Raw genomic sequence first — 20,644 nt, 5'->3', positions numbered from 1 at the left:
CTTTTTTGACCTTGTCAGGATGTTACCACACACCTGTGTGATTAAGACCAAACCAGGCAGAAGGTGATGATCAAATCCATGAATTCCAAGTTGACACTTGTGACTAAGTGGAGAACGTCCCAAGTTTACTTAAACAGAACAAACTTTTAAAGCACAGAGAACAAATCTTTACAGTTTGAGATGTTCTTAAGGTTGTGGCATCAATCAGAACAGACAGGTGTTTTATTTCAACCGTCAGTAGATTGCTGGCTCTGTACTATAGACTACAATACTATAGGGCTGTACTATAGATTATAGCACTGTTTGTTTGTGACAGTCAGTTTGGATGTGATGAGTCGTCGCAGTGAATCTTTGGGCTTCTCATTAATTCTTGTCAGCATCAAATCTGATGTATCCTCCAGTAAACTTCCAGGGGTTTTTATCAGTTTTCTGTCTTTGATGTTCTTTTGCTTTGGAATCGTACTTTGGCTGTTAGATATCATAATGGATATGATCATAAATATTAATTAAAATTACCCTGGTAATCCACTCCTAATCAAGATTTACAAGAACTTTGAAATAAATACCAATGAGATTGTGAAATATTCTATCTCCTAAACTTCCCATCCAGTAGTATGAGATAGCTCAGACTATACTGGAGTTCACTTTCTATGAGAGCTGTTGGAGAGAGACAGCTGAATGTGTTTCTCTATTTTACACCACAGTAAATAGACTACAAAGTGTGTGTTGTCCCAGCAGCAGCGGTGCTGGTCACCATGAGCCTGGATGAGGACGCCCGCTGGCTGGAGTGGGTCACCAAGCAGTTTGAGAGCATCGCAGGAGACGACAAAGAGATCGACCTGGAAGAGTTTAAAACCGCTCTCAAAGTCAAAGAGGTGAGTCGGGGGTCACGGCTCCTGGCAACTTACCCGTCGAAGAAGACCTGGACATTTTAGATTGATATGGGACGTCTCATACATGGATTTACACTGGTGCCTATATATTAGCAACATCATCAGTGGTAAAAATCAACACTATGCCACTGTTTCTGTCAGTCAACACACACCCATCAGAGTTATTTTAACCAGAGATGACACCAAGTCAGCTTTGCTCAAGTCCCAAGTCAGTCTCAAGTCTTGAGGCACAAGTCTCAAGTCTAAATGTAGATTACCAAGTCAAGTCCATGTCATTAATGTCAAGTCTCAAGTCTAAATGTAAAACAAGTCAAGTCAGAACAAACCAAGAGTCCAGTATCAATTTAATATCTTAAAGAAAACTAAATATCTAGGACTTTTCAATGCAATATGGTTTTAATAGGATAAAAACTTGGTAAGAGCATCATGAGTTTGATTTCTATAATCAGTTTCAGCTTCAATAAATTCAATCATTCCATACAAATTTGGCTGTTAAAACCTGTTTAGCCCGACGGACCCGGTACCGGGTCCACCCCACCCCCCCAGTTATGAAAAATCGCGACAGAAGATGGTCTATTAATAGAAGATATGAATGTTATACTGTTTTGAAAACATGGGGTCTTCAGCTTTCAGAATCTGTAAACCAACTGTATGTTGACCAAACTATGTCTTATTACTAAGTATTTTAACAATTAAGTCTTACAAATATAAACTTCGTAAATATAAGAGCAAGTTGTGATCAAAAGATCGGGGATAATTTTCTCTTCAGTCTACAATAACATGCTTGGTATCGCTGGAAACTAGAAATTCCGAGCTTTCCAATGACAGTGAACGCACCACGAAAATGGAACGACACAGTCCGCCATTTCCGGGGAAAAGTAGCAGTCAAACTTCACATTTTACAGTCATACTGACAAAAATCTATGTTCTTGCCAAAATATTTCACTAAGGCTTATGTTATTTTCGCCAAAAACGGCACATTTTAGTTACTTACGGTTCTGCCGTAACTTGGGACCAAACGGGAGTTAAAGCGATCGTCAGGGGGGATTCCCCAGCCATTTTAGTCCAGCCAGACTGAATCCCTATGGAGGGTGCAGTGGCTCTTCGTCGCCCTCTGGTGGCCGCATCGAAGCACTGACACCAATGAGCCATATATCATTCTCTTCATCTGAGACAGGCGAAACTGGGGATACCTCACACAACACTGAGGACCCTTGCATTCTCTATTAATCTGCCTGAATAGCATGGCTCTCTTCAGACATATATGAATATTGATTCCTAATCATTGTGTTTATTACTATTTCAATGTTTTTGGGAGATGTATGTTATTTGTAACATGGCTATATGGAAATGAGTAGTGTTTTGAAGTAAAACTCCCAGTAAACAGGCATAATGTAAATTGTAAACTTGACCAAAACCTGGAGACCGCCTGAGTATATTTTTAGGAATTGTACATAAATGTTGTATTTTGGTGTATTTCCATCAAATTTACAGTTACAGTTGTAGTCAAAGACTATGAGAAGACATTCAGTTGCATTATTATCCATGGGATCTTGGTTACAATGGTGATATTGCCTTAAAATTTAGAATTATATACTAGGCGAGGATGAAAATCTTACTTTTTCCTTTATTGCATCTCCATTTACTCTGGAATGGTAACAGATATAGGTTTACTTACACTGAATTAATATTCCTTAGCTTCTTACCTATCAAAGGAGACCAGAAATATGCATATAGGCCTTATGGTTGAGGAGCTATTCCTGATTCATTTGGGGTATATTATTTTAGGCGTTTTTTCCTAGGGATAGGGCTAGGGCTTAACAGGTTAATTTTGAACAGCCGCCCAGAGCCACATCAGCTCTATGAGTGGACTAACAACGCTCCGGCCAACATTTGTCAATTCAAAATAATTTGCTGTGTACATGACTTTTAAGGTGATTACAGCCATGATTTGGCATCATGACTGATTTTCAAGATCACACTGAATCCACGCTACACAGCAAAAAAGTTGATAAGCGTTGATTTTTCAGTGACAATTCTTTGGAGTTGACAAGTATTGATTGGAGTGTTAATCTACTCATGTGGCTCTGGGTCAGCTGTTCAAAACTATCTAAAGCAGTGATTCTCAACCTTTTTCATATCAAGGACCCCTCAATTACTACACTTTAGAGCCACACACCCCCATTTGATGCGATTTAGTCTCTTGGACCCAAATCTGAGAATATTTTTATTATTATTAGATATGATTTTGTCCAGAATTCCATGACTGTCTGTATTGTAGGCAGAGAGATAACACTGAAACTATGATCAAAACAGTCATTCTTCTACATTCTCTAATGCTGAAGTTTAACAATTCATCGGTTTGCTGCGGACCCCCTGGAACCCCCTCAAGGACCCCCTGGTGCTCCCCAGACCCCACGTTTTGAGAACCACTGATCTAAAGTGTTCCATTAACTCTGCTGGGTGTGGACTTGTAGAAACACTGCCATAGCGTAGATGGAGTTAAATTAACGCCGACTGGTTTGCTGTGGGATCTATCTGTCATGATGAGGTGTTCTGTGGTGTGTGTGCTGTGCAGTCTTTCTTTGCAGAGCGTTTCTTTGCGCTGTTCGACTCGGACGGCAGCAGCTCCATCAGTCTGGACGAGCTGCTGAAGGCTCTGGACCTGCTGATCCACGGCAGCGAGACCGACAAGCTCAAGTTCCTCTTCCAGGTCTACGATGTGGACGGTCAGTGCTCCAGAGAAACACACACACACACACACACACACACACACTGCAGGAATTTGGCCCTGTGTAAAGTTTCACAATCCACCTTCTACTATATCCTGGCTAAATGATTTAATGTCCTTTCTGTCGCTAGAAAAGGTGAAATATTCCTTAAGAGGCTCGACTGCTAAAAAAAATTTTTTTGTACTTCCCTTCCTATTTTATTTCAATTTATTCACTTTTTGTGTATGTTTTATTTATTTTATTTAGTTTTTTGTATGTGTATGTTTTCTTTTTTGTCTCTTTCTGGGAGTTTGGGATGGGGGGTTGGAGAAAGGTGTTGTTCTAGTTCTCTGTTCTAACACACCAAAAAAGGGGGAGTGAAAAAAACAAAAACAATTCTGGAACACAGATTTGTACTTTGTACTTGACATTTGTATGATACCGGTCTCCAATAAAAAAATATATATACAGTACTGTGCAGAAGTCTTAGGCACCCTAGATTTTTTTTAGATGTTTATTTGTTTTCTACATTAGTGTGTCAGTAGACTGTTCTTTATAGTAACTGTTTTTATATATTTAGAAACTTTTCATTTTATTTTTTTGGAAAGCATCTTCACTATGGATTTGTTTTTTACATGTGCCTAAGACTTTTGCACAGTACTGTATATTAAAAAAAAGGGAAGTTTCACAATTATTTACACCTATATATTAAAGGAAAATTCCACCCACAGATACTCTTACATCGTTATATATCATCAATCTGTGATGTTCACTGCATTCCAGGGGTTATTTTGTGATCAAGTGTTGTCATTTACTTTTTTGTAGTACCTACTTTCAGAATATACCTCAATACTTACTAAATACTTACTTACTATTTTCTACAGCCTTCTAATCTCTTGTTTCCCAAAGGTACCAGTCATTCTGGAAGGTGCTGCATTGTTAATTAAGACTTTTAAATGTCCATGGTGTCTTGTCCTGCAGGCAGCGGCTCTATAGATCCAGACGAGCTGCGCACGGTGCTGAAGTCTTGCCTGAGAGAGAGCGCCATCTCCCTGCCGGAGGAGAAGCTGGACGACCTGACGCTGGCTCTGTTCGAGTCGGCCGATAAGGACAACAGCGGCTCCATCACCTTCGAGGAGCTGAAAGCCGAGCTGGAGAACTTCCCTGAAGTCATGGAGAACCTCACCATCAGGTCCCACAACACACACCCCGACTCTGACCCCAACCTTGACCCCTGCACATTTTTTGTGCTACTTTTTACACATTTTCTTACTACAAAATACTGTAATTTAAAAAAAAATCTATAAACAAAAGGACAATCCAGGCACTCCAAATATAAAAATATAACCACGAGGCCTTTATTGTAGTGGCTAAATCATTAAAAAAGCCAACATGTTTCGGCCACTGTAGGTCTTCTTCAGGGCTTAAAATCTATGTTTTTACTTTTTGTCTGAGATCTACAGTGAGGAAAAATTTCAAGGAAGATGCACACTATCTTATCTTCACGTACTGTAGTGGGCAGGTGATCCACTGACATGTAGTGAAGGGATCTGACATAGATTAAGCAGAAAGGCTTAGTAGGGTGAATTTTAAATGCCATGAGCACAAGATAAAATCTGACTTTGACATGAAATCTTTTTACCACAAATGTAGTTTATCTCAAATGAAAAATGTTTCTGTGTTTAGTATTTCATACCTTCACCTACTTTAATGGATTTTTCATTTCATTTTTGAGTACAGTGTTTTGTGTAGATGTAAGACAAAAAAATACCAAATAATAGCATTTTCATATTTTCGGTATAACAAAAAGTACAAAAAATAACGTAATAAATGGTACAATGAGCCATATGGTGCACAATGTTTTGAGCATGTGTGTTTATAAAGTATTATCTCACAGTCATAGAAAAGAAAAGTACACCAAACAATTAAATGGACCCAGGAATACAATCAACAATAGCTGTTTTTTAACAGTGTTAAAGGGTTTTAGGGTGGATTTTTCCTTTAATCACTCCTCATGGGTATCCTCACTGCTCTCTCTCTCTCTCTCTCTCTTTCTCTCTCTCTCTCACTCTGTCTCTCTCTCTTCCTCTCTCTCTCTCAATCTACTGGTTAAAAGTAGGGTACTGAACTGGCCATCTGCTATTGGCTGATCTTTGGTGCCAGGTGACGTCACCACCTGTTGTACTCTATAGAAGGTGACATCATCTGGCACCAAAGATCAGCCAATAGCAGATTGCCAGTGCAGTACCCTACTTTTCACCATTAGATGTCAGGCTTCACCACAAATTTGGGTTTGGGGTTCAGTTACTCTTTAAATAACAAAAAAAAATAATTAAGTAACAGAAAAATAATTCCATCCCCTCCCATGTATTTGTGTGTGTGTGTGTGTGTGTGCATAAGTGTGTGTGTTTGTTGCTGTGGCTCCACTGTCTACTGACTATCATTGTTTCTGTGTTTATATCACTTGTGTTTCTGAGGAAACATAAACCAGCAAAATATCACCTCAGCCAATTAAAAAACTTTTCTCTCACCCTCTCTCTCTCTCTCTCTCTCTTTCCCTCCCTCTCCCTCTCTCGCCCGTCCTCAGCGCCGCCAACTGGCTGAAGCCTCCTGACCTGGAGCAGAAGCGCAGGCAGACGCCGCGGTACCTGACCCCGGCCTACTGGCAGAACAACAGCCGCAAGCTGCTGTTCCTGTGTGCGTACGCCTGCCTCAGCCTGCTGCTGTTCACCGGCGCCGTGCTGCAGCACAGCCACGGCGGGGTCTGGTACATGGTGGCCAAGGGCTGCGGACAGTGCCTCAACTTCAACTGCACCTTCGTCATGGTAACGGCTCAGTCAGTGTGGAGGAAGCTAGGGACGGGACGACCCGCTTATCTCGCAGTACGAGTCGATACGCGCGATACGGGCTTCACGAGTCGATGCGACCACGATACGATTTGATAAATAAAAGTTCAATGACAACAAAGTCTGACTGTGCAGAATTAGTTTATTTCTGAGACACAAATCTTTCTAGCGATGGAATTGGCTGCTAGAATGTAAACAACGATTTAAAAATGTCATTACAAAGTGACAATAATAGGTGCTATAGTGCTATTGGTTGTTAACAAATGGTAGACAACGTGTCATTTTATAAAACATCACCAGTGGTGGAAGAAGTACTCAGATCTTTTACTTAAGTAAAAGTAGAAATACCACAGTATAAAAATACTCTGTTACAAGTAAAAGTCCTGCATTCAAAATGTTACTTAAGTAAAAGTACAAAAGTATTAGCATCAAAATGTACTTAAAGCAACAAAAGTAAAAGTGCTCATTATGCAGAATGGCCCATTTCAGAATAATACAGTATATATTAAATTATTGAATTATAATTATTGATGCATTAATGTTTAAGCATCACTTTAATGTTGCAGCTGGAAAAGATGGGGCTGATTTCCACTACTTTATATACTGCTGGGTAGCTTACAGTAATCTATAATAATACATCACAATTTATTAGTTGATTATATTTTGTATTAATAATCTGAATCTGCAAAGTAACTTAAGTTATCAACTAAAGGTAGTGGAGTAAAAAGTATAATATTTCCCTCTGAAATGTAGTGGAGTAGAAGTATAAAGTAGCATGAAATGGTAATAATCAAGTAAAGTACAAGTACCTCAAAATTGTACTTTAGTACAGTATTCGAGTAAATGTACTTAGTTACTTTCCACCATGAGAACTGACAAACCAAGTAGCCATTTTATAAGCATTTATTACACAAATTTGTTGAATGCTCAATCCTGATTGGCCAATGAAGGCATTCTGAGGTCAGCTGTTTATGAATAACAGTCTGCTGTTTCACATCTATTCATATCTCTCCTCAATCAATAAGTCTGGGCGATTTTGTTGATTTCTAACTTTTGATTTTACAATGACCGCCTTGCTGTACATCAATGATTCTCAACCTTTTTCATATCAAGGACCCTAAGTTAGTCCACATTAGGGCCACGGACCCCCATTTGATGAGGTTTTGTCTCTCAAACCCAAATCTGAGAATATTTTTAATGTCAGATATGATTTTGTCCAGAACTCCATGACTATCTGTATTGTAGGTAGAGAGATAACAGAGAAACTATGATCAGAACAGTCATTCTTCTACATTCTCTAATTGTGTTAACTTCTTGTAAATGAAATAATGATGAAGTTTAACAATTCATCAATTTGCTGGGGACCCCCTGGAACCCCCTCAAGGATCCCTGGTGGTCCCCGGACCCCACGTTGAGAACCACTGCTGTACATTATCCCTTTCTTAAAACATATTCAGCAGTTTTATCCAGGCCAATGACATAACATCAGTCGGGATATGGATTTGTCTGTATATTATGTGACATGGTGTGTGTGTGTGTGTGTGTGTGTGTGTGTGTGTGTGTGTGTGTGTGTGTGTGTGTGTGTGTGTGTGTGTGTGTGTGTGTGTGTGCAGGTCCTGATGCTGCGTCGCTGTTTAACATGGCTGAGGGCGACCTGGGTAGTCAGGGTGTTTCCTCTGGACCAGAACATCTTACTGCATCAGATCGTGGGCTACGCCATCCTCTGCTGCACCATGCTGCACACCATCGCTCACATCATGAACTTTGGTACGAACACACACACACACACACACACACACACACACACACACATATACACATACAGCCGACAACTCATGCCCAAACACCGACACCACACAGTTTGACAAACAAGAGATATGCCAACATGTGAAATTGGTGTTTTATGTCTCTCTCTCTTTCTCTATCTTCTGGTCTCTCTCTCTCTCTTGGTCTCTCTCTCTCTTTCTCTCTCTCTCCTGGTCTCTCTCTCTTTCTCTCTCTCCTGGTATGTTTCTCCTGATCTCTCTCTGTCTCCTGGTCTCCATGCTCTCGCTCTCTCTCTCTCTCTCTCTCAATTCAATTCAATTCAAGGTGCTTTATTGGCATGACAGTTCACAAACAAACAATATTACTAAAGCATGTAACAAGAGATTAATCATCAATAAAATTATTAAATATCAAAATAATAATAATAATAATAAGTAACAGAAAAATAATTCCATCCCCTCCCATGTATTATTGTGTGTATGCGTGTGTGTTGCTGTGCCTCCACTGTCTACTGACTATCATTGTTTCTGTGTTTATGTCACTTGTGTTTCTGAGGAAACATAAACCAGCAAAATATAACCTTATCCAATTAATAAAACAGAACTTTTCACATACATTCATATGTTATTCTTCACATTTCTCATCCAGCTGTGTGTCCCTCTTCCCTTAGAGTGTGACAGCAATCCACAAATTTAGCAGCTAATGCTGCACACTGACTTTTCTCCCCACACAGGTAGGGCAGTTTGAGAGGATCAGGCAGATGGTTGAACTCTGGGTAAATTCTGCCTATCCTCTCAAAATAAGTCTGTCTCACATGTTTGTATCTGTCACAGTGTAACAGGAAGTGTCTCTCCCTGACAGCAGAATAAACACAACCTGCTGTCCCTGGGTTGCCAGGTCTGCCTGTGGCGGCCTGTTTCTACAGCCAGCTTGTGAGCACAGAGCCTGGACCTTGTTAGGGATTTCCTCAGTTTGCTGTTGGTCACATGGTCAGATATTCTGCCACTGTGTACTCTCTGTCTAGGGTCAGATAGAGCACTAATTTGCTTTGTGTTTTTGTTTTTTCCTTCCAATAGGTGATATATTTTTCTTCCTGATTTGAAATTATTTGGTTGGTCCAGAGAGACTGAGGATTGTCCTGAATCCCTGGTGTTTGTGTCCAGAAGGAACTCTTCTTGTCCTTGTTCCACTCTTGGCTCATACCTTATACTGATAGGAGTGGGGGTCGCTGGATCGGAGAAGTTTGTAGAATTTAATGGCTCGTTTCTGAATGTTGATGATGATTGGATCTCTCTCTCTCTCTCTCTCTCTCTCTATCTCCCTCTCTCTGTCTCTCTCTCTCTTTCTCTCTCTCCTGGTATGTTTCTCCTGATCTCTCTCTGTCTCTTGGTCTCCATGCTCTCTCTCTCTGTCTCTCCCTCTCTCCTGGTCTCTCCCTCTCTCCTGGTCTCTCCCTCTCTCCTGGTCTCCCTCTCTCTCTCCTGGTCTCTCTCCCAGTCCGGCTGTCTGAGCGGACAGACTTCAGCCTGTGGGAGTACCTTCTGACCACGCGGCCCGGGATCGGCTGGGTGAAGGGAACGGCCTCGGTGACCGGAGTGGTTCTGCAGGTCATGATCTGCCTCATGGTGCTCTGCTCCAGCACCTTCGTACGCCGCAGCGGACACTTTGAAGTAGGGGCAGAGGAAAATATACGTGTGTCTGATGTCTGATGTTTTGCCTCTGTCTGTACTCTTATTTATTTAGATGTGAAATAATGCACTGATTATGAGGTTAAAGGACTTTAATTTGAGGCGGTTCTCTCAGGCAGCATGGAGCACCTTGTTGGCTGAAGGTGTGTCAGTAAACACTGGTCTGACTTATTAAAACCAGCCACAGTCATACCACAGAGATTTAAGATAGCATGAAAGAAGAAAGGAGAAATAACCTTCAAAGCTATGAGGCAGAGCGTTTGAGGTTTATTAATTTCAAAGCTTGTGTTACTTTTACCCATTTAAGGTGCAGTAATGCAGTTTTTTCCTGCCCCATATAACAGTATGACCATAATATGACTGTGGGGGGTTGATAGGGTTGTTGATCAATACCAGTGACTCAACAGTTGCTTCACCAGCTGCTGAGATTTCTGGTTTTCCAAACTCACTTTCCAGCCCGCACTGTTTTACAACAACAAAACAAAAACTCCCCACCCACTGGAGTTTCAAGACACTCCCAGTAACTCCCTGAGGTACTTAATGCCACTTTAAGCCAACTAAATGCTGCATGCTGCCTCAGGTTCATCTAAAGCTAGGTATAGTACACAGCTGGATCCTCATATAATGATAGTAATAATGATAATAATAATAATAATAATAATAATAATAATAATAATAATAACTTTATTTGTATAGCACTTTTCTAAAAGCAATGTTTACAAAGTGCTTTACATATAATAAAACCCAATAGCAGTGATGTGAAACTACCACAATGAATGATAGAAAAAGAAAAAGAAATAAAAAAATATATATATAATAGAAAATAGGAATAAAAGGTAATATATGAGGTAAACAGGTACAACTAAAAACACACAAACAAACAGAGATACAAATGAAAACAGATCGAACTTTACATAAAAGTGTGTGCTGAAATAAAATTATAAAAAATAGGAATAAAAGGTACTACAAGAGAGGTACAACTAAATAATAGAGTGAAATGTAAAAAGTTTTAGAAAGAAAAAATGAAAAACATTGAGTTTGCAATCTTAAAGAAATCATTATACATCAAGAATTTTTGACCACATTCTAAAAATTTGATGCGTGCACCATGAAACGAACCGAACTGTCGTGTCCCCCCAGGTGTTCTACTGGTCCCACCTGTCCTATGTGTGGGTGTGGTCTCTGCTGGTGGTGCACTGTGCCAACTTCTGGAAGTGGTTCGTGGTGCCGGGACTCCTCTTCCTCCTGGAGAAGATCGTGGGAATCGCCGTCTCTCACATGGGCGGCCTCTACATCGTGGAAGTCAACCTGCTGCCGTCCAAGGTGCCTGAACCTGAACCCGCTGACTCCTCCGGGTCTGTGGAGGATTTGGAGCATTCAGCACACAGTCTGAAGTGCATTGATTTTCTATTTTTGTCCCCCCACATGATGAAATTGATATCTCAGACACCACTGGTCTGATTTTGCTGAAACTTGGAGGGATGATGCATCTTGTTACTGATTGGCCCAATGGATGCCTGGATCATTCATGGGGGACAACATGTTTACTTACTTTAATTTCTACTTGAAATGGATTAAATCACTTTAGAGAATCAGATGGTCTAGAACAGTGGTTCTCAACCTTTTTCATATCAAGGACCCCTAATTTAGTCCACATTAGAGCCACGAACCCCCATTTGGACAGTCCACCATTGAGATTTTGTCTCTCGGACCCAAATCTGAGAATATTTTTCATTGTTAGATATGATTTTGTCCAGAATCCCATGACTATCTGTATTGTAGGTAAAGAGATAACAGTGAAACTATGATCAAAACAGTCATTCTTCTACATTCTCTAATTGTGTTAACTTCTTGTAAATGAAGTTTAACGATTCATCAATTTGCTGGGGACCCCCTGGGACCCCCTCAAGGACCCCTGGTGGTCCCCGGACCCCACGTTGAGAACCACTGGTCTAGAACATGAACTGCATTGTGGTTTGAATTCAAGTTATTCATACTCTTTTCTGCAGCAAATAAGTAACAGCATGAATTTATTTCCCTTCTACAGTATTTGTTATCAGTGCTTGAGGTCTGAATATCTGGTTTGATATTACCTTTGGCTGTTTTGCCTGTTTGCAGGTGACTCATCTGGTGATCAAGCGCCCCCAGTTCTTCCATTTCAAACCTGGAGACTACGTCTATATCAACATCCCAGATATAGCCAAGTATGAGTGGCATCCCTTCACTATCAGCAGCGCTCCGGAGCAGTCAGGTACATCTCACCTCTCTGCAGGTCAGCTGCTAATCACCCAAAGCTGAGTTAAGCGTTCAGCTGAGAGTAAGGAGGAAGAAAAGATTCACAATGAAATGAATCACTTGTGTCTCCTTCCTGCCTCATTAACACCATCGCTGTCGTTGTGTTGTCAGCGGGACCAGGAATAAACATACAGGAAACCTTTCAAAGAGTTCAGCCGATATGGATTTTTGAAGGCCAGTGACGTATTGAAGCTACTGATAGACAATACTGTATATTGTGCTGATATTTAATGTCTTTCATTTTTTTCCATTATCATGCCAAACAATTACAAGGATGCAGTTGTCTCCCCCAGAACTTTATTCTTGTCAGGGTGGAAAAGCCTCTGCAGCAGCATTTCGACCATCATGGGACACTAAAACTCTCCATTTACAGACTGTTTTTCTGTAGCTGTGGTCAGAGGAACCTCCATATCGACCCATATCTCATATTTAATAAAAGGCCAACATCAGTCTGACTCTATTTTCAAACCAGCCCAGTACGGGACCAATGAGCCACGCTGTTGTGACCTTTGCCCTCCAGATACTCTGTGGCTGCACATCCGCTCCATGGGCCAGTGGACCAACCGCCTGTTTGAGTACTTCAGACAGCCGGAGAGCCAGACGGTCAGCCCCAAGAGACTGGCCACCAGCCTCAGGAACCGACGGCAGCTGATGAAGGCCCAGGTTCAAACACACACACACACACGCACACACACACACATATCCAATGGTATTATTGTGTTTTATTATCATATTGCATAATGTTACTTCCCTTTGTGTCATTCCTCCAGTTAAAATGCTCTCTGCTGTCTGATTTGTGTTTTTCCGGCAGGAGGAGTTGTTCAGGTCAACAAACTGTAACGGGACAGTGGCGTCCAATGAAGATGATGCCATTGAGCTGACCATGTACCGTCAGAACGGCTCCCGACCCGCTGCAGTCCCAGTCCCAGTCCCAGGGCCTCAGGGGCCACCAGAGCCCCTCCCAGACCAGCTGGGACAAGCAGAGAGAGGAGAGGGTCCCCCGCTCAGAGAGGTAAGCTCTAGGCTAAACAAGTGTGGAGATTCTGTGAATAAGAAGTAAATATTACCATTTGAGCTTATTTCTCCCAGCTATCTCACCCCCACCTCCACATTATCAGCTGTAGTTACCACAACTCTTATCAAGTGGATCAAATCAAACATTGGAGGAAGATGGACTGGAATCTCAACTGTTTTTTTAAATCAAACTGGTTCCCTTCTTAACCTGCAGATTTCTGCCAAGTTGGGTGAGAACCACAGGTTCTGCAACATTAAGGTGAGAAATACAACGTTTACCTGCACATTTACCAGACTGGATCTGACTGAAGTATCCCAGCAAATTCATATGAATGCTATAAATTTAATGGTTGAAATCTAGCAGCATGGGATTAGATTATATACTTGGGTATGTTTTTGAAGGGACAGTAATAAGGAAGTGTCTGTGTGTATTCTGTGTGTCAGTGTTATGTAGATGGACCATATGGGACTCCGACCAGACAGATCTTTGCCTCTGAGCACGCCGTCCTGATCGGGGCGGGCATCGGCATAACGCCTTTCGCTTCCATCCTGCAAAGCATCATGTACCGGTAAGATGCCAGCTATAAAATACAGACATTTGCATTTTATCCATCCATCCATCTGTCCATTATCATGCCATTTATCCTGGTTAATGGTCACATCTCCCAGCATGCCTGGGAGGAGGAGCTGGAGGTCTGTGTCAGGATAGAGGACCAGTCAGGCAGAGGAAGATGCCTGTACTTTAAAAGAGGCAAAAGAATGAATTAATTCTTTAAATAAAGGTGCAAGACTAACTTTACATTTGACATATTACCAAATGGCTGTTGTGTTTCTCTTGTCCAGGTACCGCAGGAGGAAGCAGAACTGTCCCAACTGCAACTACTCCTGGTGTGAAAACATTAAAGACAGTGAGATGAAATTGCGGAAAGTAAGGAAATACACTTTATGTTACCAATTGATTAGGAATGATAAGAGAAGTGAATTAGGTGTGTCCTGGTGGTTCAGTTGGCTAATGTGCATACCAAGAAACTGCAATGTCCTGGGACCTTTGTCGCATGTCATCCCCCTCTCTCCCAATCTTTGCTGTCTCTCCACTGTGAACTGTCAAATGAAAAGGCAAAAATGCCCACAAATATCTTTGAAAAACAAATTAAAATAAATGAATTGTGACATTCCTATATCATTTAGGGGAAATGATGTGGACACTAGTCTGTTTTGGACCTGCAGGTCGACTTCATCTGGATCAACAGAGACCAGAAGTCCTTCGAATGGTTCGTCAGTTTACTGACCAAACTGGAGATGGACCAGGCTGATGAGGAGCCGGAGGGTGAGAGAGAGACACAGAAAAAGACATAGAGAGAGAGAGGGAAGGAGAGAGACAGAGAGATATAGAGGCAGTGATGTGGATATAGAGAGACAGAGATACATAGAGAGACAAGGCAGAGAATGAGAGACATTTAGACAGACAGGCAGAAGCTATATTGAGTCTCTGCAGTGTCCTTACATTGCTGATGTTTCTCAGGCCGGTTCCTGGAGATGCACATGTACATGACATCAGCGCTCAGTAAGAACGACATGAAGGCCATCGGCCTGCAGATGGCGCTGGACCTTCTGGCCAAGAAGGAGAAGAGAGACTCCATCACTGGCCTGAGGACCCGAACCCAGCCTGGACGGCCTGAGTGGGGCAAGGTGAGGAAACCCCAAAGCTCTCAGATGGGCGCACAATCCTTTTATAGCGTATTATTGTCCGCAAGATCAAATAGAAACGTACGCCTTGTACACAATTCACGTACGCAAGTTCCGTTGACTCTGCCGGAAATCATTCAAGTCAATGAAGGACCTCCACAATGGAGTTTAAACACAACGCCCCCTTGTGGACAGCGGCTCCGTTCACAACAGAGTTGCGGATGTGTTGAAAAATTACAAAACTTTGCGTTGGCAGCGGACCTTCAGAATCAGACGTTTTCAATCAGAAGTGATCAAACCACTGAAGAAGATGGATGGCTGGTGTAGGGACTAGTGAACTATATATTTTTAATAAATGAATCTTGTTTAATACATATTTTATTATTTGACTTTTTATTCAAGACGTTTGTAGTGATGATGTGTAAATGTTTTAGCCTGTACAAAACTGATCAAGACTTTGAATTTGTGTGCGAGGCGTTCCTCCATCTTCTGTCATCTTCCGTCCAGATACACTGTGCAGTACGAACTGCTGGGTGGTGAGAATTGCGTTTAGAATTCAGGCGCGTCAAAATGGCACATGAATTGTGTATGAGGCGTTGGACAGATGAAGCATCTTGGCCACTGATTGGCCTGATGGGGGCGCTATAATTAACGGTCAAAGTTTCGAACTTTGAAAGGCCATAACTCCAACACTGTTAGTCCAACTGACACAAAACTTGCCACACAAATTTCGAATTTTGAAAGGTCCTAACTGCTACACCATCTGTCTGATTTTGTGGAAACTTGGTGGGATGATGCATCTTGTTACTGATTGGCCCATGGTGTGCTTGCATCATTTGAGGGGGACGACATGTTTACTTGTTAAACAAGCAAATAGTAAACATGTTGTCCCCCACCAGTGATGTAGTTCCACCCTTGGGTCAGTCAGTGATTGCTGAGTGTACTTGAAATATGAGTGAAATTGTATAAGCATTTTCGTATGGGACAATGAAAGGACAGATTGACCATATATTTCTGTTGCCTACTCTCCTCAGAATTAGGCTTACAAGTTATATCTTGAAATGTAGTAACTGTAATTGTCCTGTTTTTACTCAATACAGTACAAAATATAAGAACTACAATACGCAGTAAATACAATCCGTACATTACACAATGTACACTACAATACAATTTATAATACAATATACAATATAACATACAACACCAGGAGCGTGAGTGTTATGAATAATATAAATGCTAAATGATAAGTGATATATGGTATTGCACAGTAGGTAAGTGGTAATATGATATAAGTAGTCAACACTGAGGCACAGTGGTAGTGCAGTGATGATGCAATAACAGTACAACAGTCCAACAACTGGACAATAACTACAGTGTCTTGTGGTTAGAGGTTTGCCCAAAAATTCTCCATTGACTCTCACTTCAACACATCAACCCAGTCTGATGTCTCCAAGTGTGTAGCGTGTATTATGTTACCTATGATAACTTTAACTGGATTGCTTTACCACTGAGTCCCCATTCATTGTCCCCCACATTGTATGATAACTTCACCTGTATGACCTGCTTTACCACTGAGTCCCCATTCATTGTCAATGCCGCCCCCTAGCAACACAAAGTCAACATTACAGTGTGACTAACTAACAAACTAACTAACTAACGGACGGAGGCCGATCCATAGTTCCTAATAATGATTTGGTGGGGGACAATGATCACATCTTGTCATGGACACTAATGTGAGAAAAACGATGTTTCTTAGATTGTTTTTGTATTAAGGTCTGGGTCTTTATAAGATACTCTGGCAATGAACAGAAGTAAGAAAAAATCTCAATAAATGTGAAAAGGCTGTACTGTTTTGCCTTTGCACTCTAGAAGTGAAGACAAGTGGATGTTAACCAGAACAAGAAATAATCAGTTGTTGACTAGCTGATCTCAGCACACAGGAACTTGCCTGTCCAGTGCAGTTATGGGCGAGAGATATTTAGTACATACTCAGAGTGTATTTGTGTGTTTGTATCTCCTGCCAGGTGTTCCAGAAAGTGTCAGAGGAGAAGAAAGGGAAGGTCCATGTGTTTTACTGCGGCTCTCCGGCTCTGGCTAAACTCATCAAAGCCCAGTGTGAACACTTCGGCTTCAACTTCTACAAGGAGAACTTCTGAAGGGGTTCCCTGCTGTTCCGACACACAGCTCCTGCCGCTCCGTCCCGTGTGTGTGTGTGTGTGTGTGTGTGTGGGTATGACTTAAGTCACTTTCAGGGACACAAACCAGACTTAAGACCAGTTGATTGGGGACGGCTGGTTTTTGCTGACGGCTGATTTTTGGGTTAGTGGTTAAGGTTAGGGTTAGGGTTAGGTTTAGGCAAGTAGTGGTTATGGTTAGGGTTAGGGTAAGTCTCCAGGAAATGAATGTAAGTCTATGTAAATACCCCAAAAGTTACTTAAGTAAAGGTGTGTGTGTGTGTGTGTGTGTGTGTGTGTGTGTGTGTGTGTGTGTGTGTGTGTGTGTGTGTGTGTGTGTGTGTGTGTGTGTGTGTGTGTGTGTGTGTGTGTGTGTGTGTGTGTGTGTGTGTGAAGAAGGACTGCCTTTGCTTTGTACACTGGTTTTTCTCCCTGCTGCTCCATACACTCTGCCTTGTTTCCTCGCCTTGGTTTGCTGGACAGTAGCTGATGTTTGTTCCATGGTGATAGATGTTACTATAATATATGCACTGGTGTGATGTGATGGTTATTGGTGGTAGATCCTTTGCAATGTGCCTGTGTAGATCCTCTGATGATTAATGTATGGATTATTGTAGCAGATATATCAGGTAATAAATTTCTTACAGCATGATACAGGCATTAGAATCTTTTCTTCTTTTCTCATTAAAGGAAAACTCCCTGCTCAGATCCTCTTCCACTGTGATATATCATCAATCTGTGATGTTCAATACTTTCAAGGAGATTTCAAATTACTAAAAAGCTGTTGAACAGGGCCTTGTATTAAACACTCTACTGCCAACAGATCCACAAAGATGCAAACTGTGTCTGCATTGCATTTTGGTCTCTCTCCAGCTCCTGTGGGTGGAGAAACTGGTCTCTCTCCTCTTCTATGATGGATTTCTCCCTGTGTGATTGTTGAACGTCTCTTGGTGCAAAATGGCGGCTCTGGAAAGAAGCCCTCGCTCTTTGACTCTGAGGGACTGACACCAAAACCTGACGTTTACCGCTGATGTTTTATGTGTCATCGTCTACTTTTGGCCACTTATCCACAGGAATGAGACAAATATAGAAGTGTAAAATGATTTTGTGTTTTTCCTTTCACACTCAGAGTTTGTGCTCTTTACCTTTGACATTTTGAATTTCACTCTGCTCTGGTTCCTCACCTGACTCAGGACTGCAGGTTCTATACTGGCACGCCAAGAAAAGCTTCAAAAGGACAGTGTGCAAACTTTTTTTCTATAATGTGACAAGTGTCTGATGAAGAACCTTCTCCCTATTATATCATACTGTGGTTCTGACTAATGCTGAATACTGAAAATGTCATCAGGTGAACTGTTCTCAAGTTCTATACAGTCTGTTGTTCACTAAAGCAAAATACAAATGTCAATATTATTCATCTGCTGACACTAGACAGTAATAACATGTTGGTCTTTGGCGTGTGTGTGTGTCTGTCTATCCATCTGTCCAACTGGATATCTGATATGGTCTGATTTTGACAAAACTTGGAGGGATGAAGCATCTTCGCTCTGTGTTCTAGTGTTTAAAAACTTCCACTCATTGGCCTGATGGGGGCGCTATAAATAAAGGTCAAAATTTCAAACTTTGAAAGACCATAACTGCTACATCAGCAGTCCAATTTTGATGATTTGAGGGATGATACATCTTGCTCCTGATTGGCCCAAGGTGTATTAAGCTGTGTGTAATTGTGAAATTGTGAAAGCGGTTGGAAGGGAAAGACTCGTAAATGTGTGTGTGTGTGTGTGTGTGTGTGTGTGTGTGTGTGTGTGTGTGTGTATGCGAAGGCCGTCATACTGTACACAGGAGATCTATCAGCATCACTGTAGGAAAACCTCAGCGCTCTGCAGGAAAGACGAGCTGCTGATCTGAACCTCTTCACACAGTGTTCAACCCCCTCCAGTTTTTCTGTTTTTGTGTTGTTACATCCTTTTCTACATATTTACCCAAAACACCCATAATGACAAAGTAGACAATATGTTTTTAGAAATATTTGCAAATTTACTGAACATGAAATACAGAAATATTAAAATAAGAATCTTCTTGGATACATCTGTTATCAGCTTGGCACATCTGGATTTTGGCAGAGGTGGAAAGTAACTACCGGTAAGTACATTTACTCGAATACTGTACTTAAGTACAATTTTGAGGTACTTGCACTTTACTTAGTATTACCATTTTATGCTACTTTATACTCCAACTCCACTACATTTCAGAGGGAAATATTGTACTTTTTACTCCACTACCTTTATTTGATAACTTAAGTTACTAGTTACTTTGCAGATTCAGATTATTAATACAAAATATAATCAACTAATAAATTGTGATGTATTATTATAGATTACTGTAAGCTACCCAGCAGTATATAAAGTAGTGGAAATCAGCCCCACCTTTTCCAGCTGCAACATTAAAGTGATGCTTACACATTAATGCATCAATAATTATAATTCAATAATATAATATATACTGTATTATTCTGAAATGGGCCATTCTGCATAATGAGTACTTTTACTTTTGTTGCTTTAAGTACATTTTGATGCTAATACTTTTGTACTTTTACGTAAGTAACATTTTGAATGCAGGACTTTTACTTGTAACAGAGTATTTTTATACTGTGGTATTTCTGCTTTTACTTAAGTAAAAGACCTGAGTACTTCTTCCACCACTGGATCTTGGAGAATGGAATTGGAATTTACCATGCATACTGAAAGGCCCGATCCTCCTGAAGACGAGCAGTCTGCTTGTCTTCAGTCCAGCTGGTTGATGTGACCTGCAGCTTCTCCTCTCCTCCCCCTCACCCTGCATGGTGACAGTCAGCTGAAACCCACTGAGCTGCTTCACCTGACTGACATGAAGCTGCAGATGCTTCTCCTCCACACTCCAGCTGTCTAGGCTTCTGCAGAAAAAAATAATGATCCAATAAAGATCGGATCAACATTGCCAGATTTGTATTTTGGCATAAATAAGATAAAATGATACCAAATGAAGAATCAATCATGTGACAAAAAAGTATAGAGCATAGAGGACAATTTGGATTATTATATTAAAATATGAGCCTTCATCTCCCAACAACTAATCCATATACAGAATCACATCCCAGCGGTCAACAACAAAATTTACCAGTAGGCCTATAAAAGTCAGGAAAAGCCATAAAATCTGATTTTATCTTCAGTGTCTTCTGTCATGATAAATTATTGGCTCCGCTAAAACAGAGAAGACTGTGATGATGATAATAATAATGATAAATTAGTTGCAGGAGAGCGGTGGGTTATTTTTCTTCTAATACAATTCTGGTCCTGTGAATTTCAGTAATGAGCAATATCACACAAACATCATAACAACAGCAATTTTAAATCAAGATCACAGAATTTAAAGATAGTCCCACACTAAGCTAAAGATCTGTGTTTCAGTTGATTGAACTATATGCCTATATACATTTCTTAGTCTCATAAAATCAGGTTCATTTCGTCTGTCTCTTAGTATAAATTGTCTCAATCTGATTTTTTTTTAAAAACAGTTTTTTTTAATTTAGGG

General features: G+C 40.9%; 1 protein-coding gene across 1 annotated transcript; it reads left to right on the top strand.

Moving 5' to 3' along the window:
- The first annotated feature begins 755 nt into the window (after positions 1-755).
- Positions 756-17,056, top strand: nox5 (NADPH oxidase, EF-hand calcium binding domain 5). The gene is made up of 15 exons (XM_071538973.1): positions 756-875; positions 3,472-3,622; positions 4,586-4,796; positions 6,192-6,429; positions 8,064-8,217; positions 9,715-9,887; positions 11,046-11,228; positions 12,024-12,156; positions 12,721-12,863; positions 13,429-13,473; positions 13,659-13,783; positions 14,058-14,142; positions 14,442-14,541; positions 14,737-14,903; positions 16,925-17,056. Exons 1-15 carry the CDS (start codon positions 756-758, stop codon positions 17,054-17,056), a joined length of 2,160 nt encoding a protein of 719 aa, XP_071395074.1.
- Positions 17,057-20,644: the final 3,588 nt, after the last annotated feature.

Source organism: Centroberyx affinis, unplaced genomic scaffold (assembly GCF_046629955.1).
Source record: "Centroberyx affinis isolate AG114_WGS23_722 - 3 ecotype Tasmania unplaced genomic scaffold, CSIRO-AGI_Caff_v1 ptg000200l_1, whole genome shotgun sequence".
Taxonomy (NCBI): domain Eukaryota; kingdom Metazoa; phylum Chordata; class Actinopteri; order Beryciformes; family Berycidae; genus Centroberyx; species Centroberyx affinis.
Note: the sequence above shows the minus strand (reverse complement) of the source record. Positions and strands in the feature narration are given on the sequence as shown.